Raw genomic sequence first — 12,272 nt, 5'->3', positions numbered from 1 at the left:
TAAATTGACAAGCGCTATGCTGATGCAGACCACAGATGCTGATCAAGACTTGCTTTTTGAATTTTATTTTAGGTCTTTTCCACTTGTATTGATACACACAGCAAAAAAATGATGGGGTCAACTGTATCAGCAAATGATGTGTGTATGCTTTGAACCGCAGCACCCACATTAGCACCTGACCCCTAGGCCACAACTCAGACTTTCAAGACGGAGATTTTCAGTGAAATTGGCATTAAATTATTCAGTAGTTGTAGGGAAAAAAATGGTTTGTGAATTTTGAAATGTAAAAGAATTGCTGTCAGTCTTACCCTGTGGGATGAATTATGTAAACCAAACTACTTCAGTATGAGTACTGTGTTTCTGGATTATATCAGTTCATGAAAAGAGTTAAATACTGCCCTACAGACAGGAAATGCAAAGTTTAAGAGCTGAAAGTTGTGAGTTAGTGTGTGAAGCGCGAGCCACTGTGTGTTAGACAGTGAAGTTACAGGCAGGAGCACACTGCATATGTGTCATGAAGTGTAGGTGAAGGGCAGGAATGTATGCTAAATACTCTCTGGTGTGGTTAAATGCAGGATTTGGGACATTCCTCGTCTCTCTCTGTGGACACCTGAGACGCTGGGAACTGGGTCACACAGCTCCGTCCTTTGGCGAGGCATGATGGGACATGTAGACCTCATTTCCTTCACTTATCAGCTCGCTTAGTTCTCTCCCGTGGGGCAGTGAGTGCTGCCCCGGTCTGATCCCTGGCGCCTGGATTCCCCTGCTAGGCCAAACCTCTCCACAGAAGGGGCTGTCTCAACAGAATGGGCGGCTGTCCCATGAACAGCCCCTCACTGCAGGAGCTCTCTCTCTCTCTCTCTCTCTCTCTCTCTCTCTCTCTGTGTGGACACCTGAGATGCTGGGAACTGGGTCACACAGCTCTGTCCTTTAGTGAGGCATGATGGGACATGTAGACCTCATTTCCTTCCCTTATCCGCTCTCTTCCTCCTCTCCCATGGGGCAGAGAGTGCTGCCCCGGTCTGTTCCCTGGCGTCTGGATTCCCCTGCTAGGCCAAACCTCTCCACAGAAGGGGCTGTCTCAACAGAATGGGCGGCTGTCCCATGAACAGCCCCTCACTGCAGGAGATAGGCATGGTTTAGTGCTCAGCTGCATCAGTCTGCTTGGTTAGCCATGGATGTTGGCTGCAGCCACAGATGATCAAGTGTAGAAAGAAGTGCTACTTCATTTCAGCCAGAGGCATCATGCTATTTTTTTTCTCCAGATATTCCAGATAATGAATCCTGAAAGAGAAACATTCAACAATCAGAGGATCATGGCACACAAATAAAGATGAACATAGCAGTGACCACCCACGCATTGCATAGGACGAAATTGTGTCTCTCTGCACTCTCAAATCAAACTTCTTTTATATATTTTTATTAGAATTTTTTTGCAATATATATAAAAAATATGATATTAAATATTTAATAAAATTGTATTTTATTCATTCTTATCAGTAGTTTTGTATTGTCAAAAATACGTCATATTTTTTATTTCATCAAGTCATTCACAATCCTTCATGGGCTTGTAATTCATTCCCTCATAAGAAATGTATTGTAGGGGTGCGCAGGGCACAAACTAACACGGGGTTAGTTGTAACACACATGGTTTAAATATTTCCACACATCCTACGGTATTTACTAGTTGCCATATCCACATTATATAGAAGAAAAAATTGTGCCATAATTCAAAAATCTTTTGAAGATATCGCTGAACATTTATTTTACCATAGCAAAAGTACATTTCTGGCTGAAGTAAATTTTTCATCACAGTTTATAGTGTTCATTTAAAATGAGACAAATCTGCTCTTATTTTAATCTCCGATCTGTTATTTAGCAGTTTAGATTTTTTTAATGCTTCGCTTTACTAGCAGAAGACACTAACCGGTTTTACATTCCAGTTGCGCAGACGGGGAATTTTGTAACACTGCTTTACAATGTGCCCCACTATTATTAGAACTATTCTATTCTATGACATTAGCGATGTAATTTACTCTATTTACATTCATGAATTTTAATGAGAAACCACGAGAAACAGGTGAATAAAGACTGAGAGTCAATGGTCAATGTTCAGAAATTATTATTTCAAGAAATGTAAAGCATTTTGGCTGGTTTAGGTGTCTCCTGTTCTGTGAGAGCTGTGTGTAGAGGGAGGGGAATGTTGTGTTCATCTCTGTGGTTTTCTGAATGTCTGAATGGGTTTCTTCATCTATTTGCCCACATTGTTTTGAACTATGCTGTGTAGCTGTGTTGTGATCAGGGCCGTCCCAAGCAAGGGGTACTGGTTGCAATGTGTTCATTGTCAAATTAGGTAATTATGAAACAAAGCCACATATTTGTACTAGACTACACTAAGTGTGAAATTAATGTGGGGGAAAAAATTATACTTTGAACCCCATGTGGATTTACACACTGAGAAAGGCAAAAAGTGTAAGGATGTGCTGCTCTTCCTTTTTTTCTTGATGTTATTTTTTTATTTTTTACAGATTAGGGGAGTGTGGGTAAACACTGTCACTTTTACTTAAAGGCATAGTTCACCCATAAATTATCTCATAATGTACACATACAAGTCATTCCAAACTGGTGTGACCTATTTCTTCTGTGAAACATAAAAACAGTTTTGGTTCTCATTGACTTCCATTGGACAGACAAATATACAATGGAAGTCAATTGGAACCAAAGCTGTTTAGAGACCAACATTCTTCAAAATATCTTCTTTATGATGCTAATATTTTTTTTATTTTTTTTTGGATGGACAGTCCCAAGTTGTGCTAAATGCATGAAGTTGAAATAGAGATACAAAAAAAAATACACCTACATTTTTTTTCAAGATGTCGCTTCTAATTTGAATTGAGAGCCACCTATACCAAAGAGTCATAGTAAAATTAATTCTCATAAAAAACTTGTCATTATTACAATTACTCTTACAGCTTACCCTGAAGCATCTGGCACACTACCCCAAAGCTACTATTTGGGGGGGGGGGATTAATTTAAATCATGCCATTCACAATGCTTCATGGACTGTGTAGTTCATTCCTTCATAAAAGATGTCTTGTATCTTTTGTTTTTATTTCTTGCTTTTAAATTATTTTTGTCAAATAATTTACATGGTTTCATACATTGGGAATATGTATAGGGTATTTTTTTCAGATCTATATACGTTTTTGACATTTGACAAAGAAAATGTACAGTGTACAAACTGACACATCTTACCCCACTCACAAACACACTAGCACAGACTTATCACGCACACCTTATCTTTTTCGTACATACTGTTACTCTCCCATACAGGTGCCAATGTCATAATGACTACTAATCATCCCCATGGTCTAAACACAGTGGGCCTCATTTACGAAACGAACGTACGACAGAAAATTGGGCGTATGGTCGTTTCAACGCAAAACTTGGCATTTATCAATATGGATGTGAGCGGTGGCTACAATCAAATCTCACGTCTGGTCTCAGCTCGTGTACGCAAGTTTTTGAGTTAGGCTACCTGAACTTGCGCACAGCATAGTAAATACGGTGGAGAATTGTAGATTGACAGCATTTTGTTCATTTTTATATTCCTGACCATCAAACGAAGCTCATTAGTCGGTCGGTAACTAGTAAGATTAGAATGTCTTTTTTTGTTGTTGTTTTGTACAGGGTACTGAATTGTATTGTACTGCTCGAATAGCAGCATAAACAAGACCGTGAGGATTCTACAAATATGGCAAAAATTGATACATTTGGATTCTTGTGGTATGAGGCAGGCTCGAGAGCCCAATGCCGTTTCAGTTTTGCTTGACATTTGTATACTGTTTATAATGAATGCCACTATAGCCTAATTTGTGTTTTATTTTACAGTTAAAAATATAATTTTATAACTACTTATTTTTCATTCTTGTTCTGTTCTGAATACCGTTAAATTTAAAATATTTGTTGTAGAGTGAGGGGAACTAAATTGGCTGTTTAAATTGACCAGTATTTTAATATACATATAAATTACATACAGTATAGTAATTTAGCCTAATTGTTTGCAATTAGGCCTACAAGGTTAACGGGTGTTTTTGGAGTAAGATCAATTTCTCTTTCACGAGATTACTTCCTCTTTTTGGCCGGGTTTCGTTTCTCCATGTTGTAAACTCTAGGGGTGAGGCTTCTAAACCAGGGGGTTTTCAGGGGCGTGATATTCAAATGACAATTGTTTTCTGCTGCCACATCAACATACGATCATTCGACGAGATTGGCGGCATACGAATGTTTCATGAATCACACGTGAACTCTGTCGTAAGTTGATTTGTGTGCACAGATCTGCGCTCGTTTCTACGTTAGATTGATAAATGAGGCCCAGTGTGTGCATGTGTATAGACAGACATCTCTAAAGCCTAGCTATAAGTACAGTGATGTTGTGTGATGCTGCAGCAGCAGGTGTGTGGTACACAAACATATGCTCCCTTTGGGTTTGTTAAAGGCTTGGCATGGCTCCTGCTACAGATGTTAAGCAGTATTGGCTGAGCTCTGGCTCACCGCAGACAAACAAACCACCTCACACAATCTCAGATCACCTTACATGTCTCACATTGATTGATTCAGACTGTCTCGCATCATGTTACTCTGCCTCAAGTTGCCTCGCATTGCTTCATACCGCCTTTCACTACTTCTCTATACCCCTTACTTTGCTTCAAACTGCTTCTCATCACCTCGCATTGCTTCAAAAAGGCTTGTACCAAGCCACACTGCTTCGCATCACTTTAAACTTCCTCTTATTAGTTTCACAATGTTTATATGCACGGTAGTAAAAGAGCTATAGAAGGTTTTTGTGTAGCTGAGCTTCAGTCTGTATCTATTTGTCCAAACATACATGACACATTTGTAATTAAATATTTTCCATATATATCCGATAATACATTTTTATGTATATATTTTAAACGTTTGGGGTCTGAATTTTTTTTAATGGTTTTGAAAGAACTACCCTATGCTCATCAATGCTGCATTTATTTGATCAAAACAGTAATATTATGAAATTATTGCAATTTATAAATAAAAATTTGTTTTTATTTGAATACATTTTAAAATTGAATGTAATGTAATTTATTCAGTGGTCATTACTCCAGTCTTCAGTGCCACGTGATCTTTCATAAATCATTCTAATGCTAATTTGTTGCTCAAGTAACAATTCTTATTATTATCAATACTGATAATATTGATAATAAAATCTTTCTTTCTTTTAAAAAAAAAATACTGACCTCAACTTTTACGTTTTGATATAGTTTTCTAAGATAAATTTGGTGATATATTTTGACATTGGAAGGTTCAAATTAAATATGTTTTCAATTTGAAATAGTTTGACCAGGGTTATTTGTGCATCACCTCTGTCTTTCAGAGCAAGTACACAACAGCAAGGCCAACTGTAGTCCAATTAACATATATAAATATATATATATATATACATTCTGTCTGAAACTGAGCTACAATTGCATTATCTAGGTCAGTTTTTTTTCTGCAAAAAACAGACAGGTACGACCTCACATTGCCTCAAACTGGCTCACATCACCTTACACTGCCTGCTATTTCCTCCAAAATAGTGGTACAGGGAAAGCATGGCCAGCCTGCTCCATTGCATCAGTGTCAAAACTGTCCCAGATACCTGTCAATGGAGACAATGAGACCATGGTGATGTGCTGTCCATATAACAGCTGGTCTCAGTGCTGATCTAGGCAGCAGCAATGAGAACGAGGCTCCATCAGAGTTACGGTGTCGTAACCCTTCTCCAACCCTTAGAAGCCATCTAGAGATACTCTCCCACCAATGCTACAGACCTCATGAAGCATAAACCATGCCAAATCTTTAAATATGCTCTTGTTGTTCTTTAAAACAAAAGATATTTGCATTTGAGTCTTGGGAAAAGTTCAAACACATCTGAAACATATAGCGCGACTGCCAGATTGTCTGCATACAAGTATATATAATGCATGTTAATATAGATGTTCTCTGGGGATTTCAGATTTAGCTATCACCACCACACAAAACAGAACCATGGCAAGGTGTGTGTTGTTCTGCGCCTACGTAGTACATATATTATCAAACGCTCTTGTGTGTTGGTATATCTCACAATATCACATGTGATCATGGGACATATGGTCCCACACACACCAATCTGAAATGAGACTTCTTACACTTCCATGTAGCAAACCTCCCACTCAGGCCCTGTTAGGACTTACTAAAAGAATAGGCAGGCAGATGGAAAGATTAAGGGGGAAAAGAGACTTAATATACTTAAACACTGCCAATATAACATTTATTTACCTGTACTTAAATTTAGGCCCTCTCTGTGTACACAGATGTCATTTAGATTTAGAGGAATATCATCATAACTAATTAGGTAATAGTCTTGGAGAGACACCAATTAGTAATTGGCACTCGTAACGAGAGCACTTTCCAAGTTTAGACCAGGTGCCAATCTGTCTGTTGCTCTGACGACTGTACCAAATTAATGAAAGCAGGAGAGCAAACGCTTTGTGAACAAACAGTCAATATCTCATGGTGTAAAGGTATTGAGTCACAAAATAAACAAGCGATTTCTATCCCTGAGGTTGTTATAATTCTTCATTTATTTTAGCTGGTCTCGCTCTCACACATACAGACTGCTCTCTCATTGGGATGCACCTCCTTGCCTTAGTCCCAGCCCTAATTAAATCTTCCTTTGGGCCTCACTATGTGGAGCACCAAACCAGATCACATCTCTGGTGGGCTGAGGAAGAAAGTGAGAGTGAGAAAGAGAGGAACAAGTGAGATAAGGTGGAGGGGCATCGAGATTTAGGCATGATCAGACTGCAAATGTTGCCTGGTAGCCTTTTAATAGGACTGTTTTGTGATTGCATGTTTCACTAAAACTGTCATTGTTCTTGTTTCATTAATATTTTGCAGTGTGGGATTCGGTAGTGATCTAAAAACAATAGCAGATGAGCTCTAATTACTCTCAGGGCATGTTTCATTGCAGATTAGCAGATATTTTCATTCAGTTTTAGCAAAATAAGCTTTTGTACAATTAATTGAGAGACAGTGAGAAATTATGAAACACAGTGGGTGCAAAAGACAAAGAGATTGAGAGAAAATACAATGAGGTAAAGTAATAGAAGAAAAAGAGGGAATTTTATCTGTGTCAAAGAAGGGTTTAACAACCTTGGCCTTGATAGTGGGGATAGCTTGGTTACTAGGACTTGCTGCAAACTTTTTTACAACCTAGATTTCATATTTGAGGCCACTGTAGATTGAAAGAAACCATACATTTTTCCCAGATGATATATAATCCTAGGATTAAATCGCATATTCTTGTAGCTGTCACTTGAGTGTTTACCGATGGTACTCGAGGCTTGAACATAAGATTCAGAATAAAAGCTACTGTTAGACTCATCTGGATTGAGGAGCAGATCGGAGTCTGTGCAAATGTGTTCCATTTTCCATTGCGTTCAGAGGAGGATGGTACCTGGCACAATGCAAAAGCATTTTAATCCCCCATTTCTATGCATATTTTCCTCTATGACATACAGCAGGCCTGAAATGGGAAACCTTGCATGGCTGGATGATTAATGATGTTTGTCATATCACGATCCCCTCTCGCTGTCTGTATGGAGGCCTGACTGATAGGTGGCAGGGTGAGATAAATGAGCCCTATTCTTGAAAGCCAGTGCATGGCTCATTTACTACTGTTCTAATGATTAAGACAATGAAATCCAAGGGTATGGCACTATTTGTTCGGACAGCTAATGAATGATTTGTTGGGAAATGGTCCAAATGCAAGTGGGTTTCCCTGGTTTTATATAGGGAGTTTTTCTGATTTTATACAGGAGATTACTGCAACAACCAAGCAAATTCATGCATTTGTGCCAGCTTGTATAATCGCTTGTGCTATCTCATCATTAGTTATAATGAAAATATGGACCAATTAAACGTTTGAACTAAGGCATGCATAGATAAGATTTGAGATACTTAATAATTATGTAATAGTTGTACAAAATCCATTAGGGGATGTTATTGGGTCATGTTTTATGACTCATATGTTTGTAGTGGCTACATATTCTGTTTTATAGTGATAAATAACCAAATAAGGAGTTTTAAAATTTGAGCTGTATTTTTATAAATCACGTGTAGAATTTGATTTAAAAATAGTTATGCTGAATATTTTTTATTTGTTTGTTTGTTTGTGTTTGTTGTTAGTTTTTGTTCAGTTTTAAATAAGATTAAATAAAAAAAAACAAATAAAAGTTTGTTTATTTTTGTATTTGTAGACTGAGATTTTTATGTTTTATATTTTTATATTTTCCTGTTAAATTAAGCTCATATGTATTGTCTTTGTTTTATTTGACAGATTCATCAGGGAGGACTCGAGCAGTTTTCCTTCAAGTCAAGATTGGTGTGAAAAATGTATCAGGCACTAACTCCGCTATACTGGATATGAGCAAATATGGGGACTCTGCAAGAAACCATGACAAGTCAACAGCTTTGACAGCCCAAAAGGAAATCCTTTTTTTTTGCATATTTGAAAGATATTTTCTGTACTCTCAATAGCAAACTCACATAAGAATCCAACCTTGTTTCCCTTTATTTTAAAACACCCCCTTCCTCTCCACTCCCATCATGAAGAGTGTATTGACTGCCCTCAGTCCTTCCTGTACCACCCTCCTCTTCCTTCCCTTTTTCATGCTCTTATGCCCGCCAGCATTGGTCAGAGGTGACTGCTGGCTCATCGAGGGGGATAAAGGTTATGTGTGGTTGGCCATCTGCAGCCAGAACCAGCCACCATATGAGACAATCCCACAGCACATCAACAACACAGTACATGACTTGCGACTTAATGAGAACAAGATCAAAGCTATTTTTTTCACCTCCTTGAGTCGCTTCACAAATCTGACTGACCTCAACCTCACCAAGAATGAGATCTCGTACATCGAAGATGGTGCTTTTGCAAGCCAAGCAAATCTACAGGTTTTGCAACTTGGATATAACAAGTTAACCAACCTGACTGAAGGCATGTTGCGAGGTCTGGGACGCATGCAATGTCTTTTCTTGCAGCACAATCTCATAGAAGTCATTGCCACCAATGCATTCTGGGAGTGCCCCAGCCTCAGCAACCTAGACCTATCATCGAACAAGCTTGCCCGACTAGACCCATCTACTTTCACTGTGTTGGGCAGGCTCATGGGATGCGAGCTTGCAGGAAACCCTTTCCACTGCGGCTGTGAGCTCTACAGCTTCCTCGCCTGGTTAGAGGCCTTCAACAATGTCACACACACCTATGATCGACTTCAGTGCGAGACCCCACGGGAGTTGTTTGGCTATCCGTTGCTGAGTCCTGTGGCTGGGCACGGACGGAGTGCTCGCTATATCCTTGCCTCTGTGTGCCGGAATGGGGTGCGGATTCCAGGAATGACATCTCTGCCACCTGATCCTGATTCTTCAGGCATGGGTCCTGACATGTTTGACCACTTTGGACCATACCACCAGCCCACAACTTCCTCCTCATCTGAGAATGCATTTAGTCCCAGCATCAAACTGCAACATGTGTCTCTTTCCTCTGCATCCCTTCTGATCCAGATTCCAAAGCCATACAGCAAGATGTACATCCTGGTGCAGTACAATCAGAGCTTTGTGTCTGATGTGATGACCTTGAAGAATAAAATGGAAATGATCACCCTTGATAAGCTCAAACCAAACACCAACTACACTTTCTGCGTGGCATCTATACGCAATTCACAGCGCTACAACCACACTTGTTTATACTTTTCTACCAGAGCTCCAAATCCAGATGACTTGATGTCTCCACCCTCGACGACCACCCACTACATCATGACCATTGTTGGCTGCCTCTTTGGAATGCTCATTGTTCTCGGGTTTGTCTACTACTGCTTGCGAAGACGTCGCCGACAAGAGGAGAAAGAAAAATCAATTTGTGTGAAGAAGACCATTCTGGAAATGCGATATGGACCAGAGGTGGCAGCGGCAGTTGCAAATGACCCCACAGCTATCCAGAAACTTCATGAGCAAAGCCACCATCAGCATCACCATGGCAAACTACCCATGCCCTCCTCATCCAGCTGTGCCATGCTTGGCCATGGTTCTGCCAACACTAGTTGCTCACGTCTGTCCTCCATCTCTCAAGTAGAGAAGATGGCAACTGCCTTCTCAGAGGCCATGTCCACTAAGGGCAACTATATGGATATTAGGACCTCTGTAGGAGGAGACGAAAGGGGGAGAGACGGAGCTGTGTTACATGGTGTTCGGGAGGAAGATCTCAGGGGGGATGATGGAAGTGACCTGGGTGATGATTCAGATGATGATGGCTGTGGATCAGCATCCGAGATTTCAACAATTGCAATGGAGGTTGACAAGGTCAACCAGATAATTAACAACTGCATTGATGCCCTTAAGCTGGACTCTGTTGCAACCTCTACTGTTTCCACCACAGCAAGTGGTCCCACCTCACCCCCACCTACCTCTACCTCCTCCCTGACCAGAGGACTGATTCCCATTTCTACTTGTGTCAGTGATACTTGCCATGTTCTGCCTTCCCCAAAAATTCCTCATCCACCTCCTCTTCCCTTCACAGCTCCTCTGTCCGAGAGACCTGGGATCACAGGGGGTGGCTTTGTGTCACCGCCATACCGTCCGCCTCCCCCAGCTACTGCAGTGAGGCCTATTCAAAGACAGATGAGTGCTGATGCAGCTGTCATTGTCTCTTCTTCAAAGAGGCACTGCCGCCCTTCCAGTGGGAAAGGTCGCGTTTACAGCCTAGATGTTCCGGAACCCCACAGCCCAGATCCCTGCCAGTATCCAGACAAGGGCAGCCCAATGGGGTGTGGTGAGCCCCTGGAGAGGCTCCCTTTAGTAGGTAGTGGTGGAGGTGGTGGTTGTAGCATTGATGGTGGTACTGTAGATGGGATGGGCCTTCAGCAGCACCTGGAGGTGCACCCAGACTACCACTGTGCAGAGCATCGTCACTCTGTCCCTGCCCTTTACTATGAGGGCTCTCATGACTCCCCAGCCCAAAGGGTCTCTTTTCTCAAGCCTCTTTCACGCACCAAGAGAGACGCTGCTTCCTACTCTCAGCTCTCTCCCCGTCACCACAATTACTCTGGCTACTCCTCGAGTCCAGAATACTCCTCCGAGAGCACCTTGCGCATCTGGGAGCGCTTCCGTCCCCACAGAAAGGGTCCACGCGAGGAGTCCTGTTATGTAACAGCCGGAAATGCCTTGCGCAAAAAGGTCCAGTTTGCCAAGGGGGAGGACTTGCATGACATCCTTGACTACTGGAAGGGTGTGTCGGCACAGCAAAAGCTGTAATCTATGCGACTGCGTGGAAACACAGCACAGGTCTCCTTCACTGCCTGATAAACCGGAAGAGCTACTGTAGTGAGGAAGTCGGGTTATGGCTGCAGAAGCGGAGCCAAGTTTGTCAGGGTTTGAGGACAAGTTGCTTTAATCTGGTTTTGTACAGTGAGCCAGAAAGAGAGTAAAAGAGCCTAAGGATACACTATATACATAAGATAACATTCAGAGATATTCTTTGGAGCACTGACAATTGTCGTACTCAGTGAAAAAGGTCAGATGGGCTTATCATTTGTCAATAATTGAAATTATTGTATTTTACTTTATAGTATTCATCTGTGTATTCATAGTTCATATCAATGGTGAGACCTTTGTAATCTGAGTCCTCATTCAGCCTGAGACAGAATCTCTGTTTGTACTCCCACTCAAATCACAGGCGATTGCATTCATTTGTTAGGCGGGAATGTGTATGAGTGTGTGTTTTAGTAGGATAAAATGATGTGCTGATTTTTTACAAACCTGTCAAAAGCAGTTTCCCCCTTCCATATTGCAGATACTATGCACAGGGCAACCAAATTTACATTTCAATAGCACTCCTCATGTGAAAAATAAAGGAATGGAGGGAAGGAAAAAATAAAAAATGAAACAGAATAATCTCCATGGGGAGCTTTAGAATAGTCAGCCGTGTTTGGCAGCTGCTTGCTGTGCTGAGCTGAGCAGGATGACACAAATAGTGCAAGGGGTGCTAGAAAAAATACTGTAGATTTACTTGGGTCTGTGGAAAATGTGTAGATCTGTGTTTGAGATTAAACAGACATAGCTCTGTGCCTCTCTCATCACTGATGCATTATTAATAGCATTTCCTTTTCCGAGGTTATCTTGTCACCTGTATCACAGCATGAGCACAAAGTGGCTGCTGG

At 40.9% G+C, this 12,272-nt stretch overlaps 1 protein-coding gene across 3 annotated transcripts in view; it reads left to right on the top strand.

Annotated features, from left to right (window-relative positions):
- LOC107554143 (protein phosphatase 1 regulatory subunit 29-like) overlaps positions 1-12,058 on the top strand; it is a 110,431-nt gene extending 98,373 nt beyond the window's left edge. For all 3 annotated transcript variants that reach the window (XM_016236565.1, XM_016236566.1, XM_016236564.1), the window contains exon 3: positions 8,396-12,058. In XM_016236565.1, the coding sequence (XP_016092051.1) occupies positions 8,665-11,367 (2,703 nt within the window). In that variant the 5' untranslated portion in view covers positions 8,396-8,664 and the 3' untranslated portion in view covers positions 11,368-12,058. The remainder of the gene's footprint in view (positions 1-8,395) is intronic.
- The last annotated feature ends 214 nt before the right edge of the window (positions 12,059-12,272 follow it).

The sequence above is a fragment of the Sinocyclocheilus grahami genome, unplaced genomic scaffold (genome assembly GCF_001515645.1).
Source record: "Sinocyclocheilus grahami isolate Dianchi unplaced genomic scaffold, SAMN03320097.WGS_v1.1 scaffold491.1, whole genome shotgun sequence".
In the NCBI taxonomy this organism is placed as follows: domain Eukaryota; kingdom Metazoa; phylum Chordata; class Actinopteri; order Cypriniformes; family Cyprinidae; genus Sinocyclocheilus; species Sinocyclocheilus grahami.
Note: the sequence above shows the minus strand (reverse complement) of the source record. Positions and strands in the feature narration are given on the sequence as shown.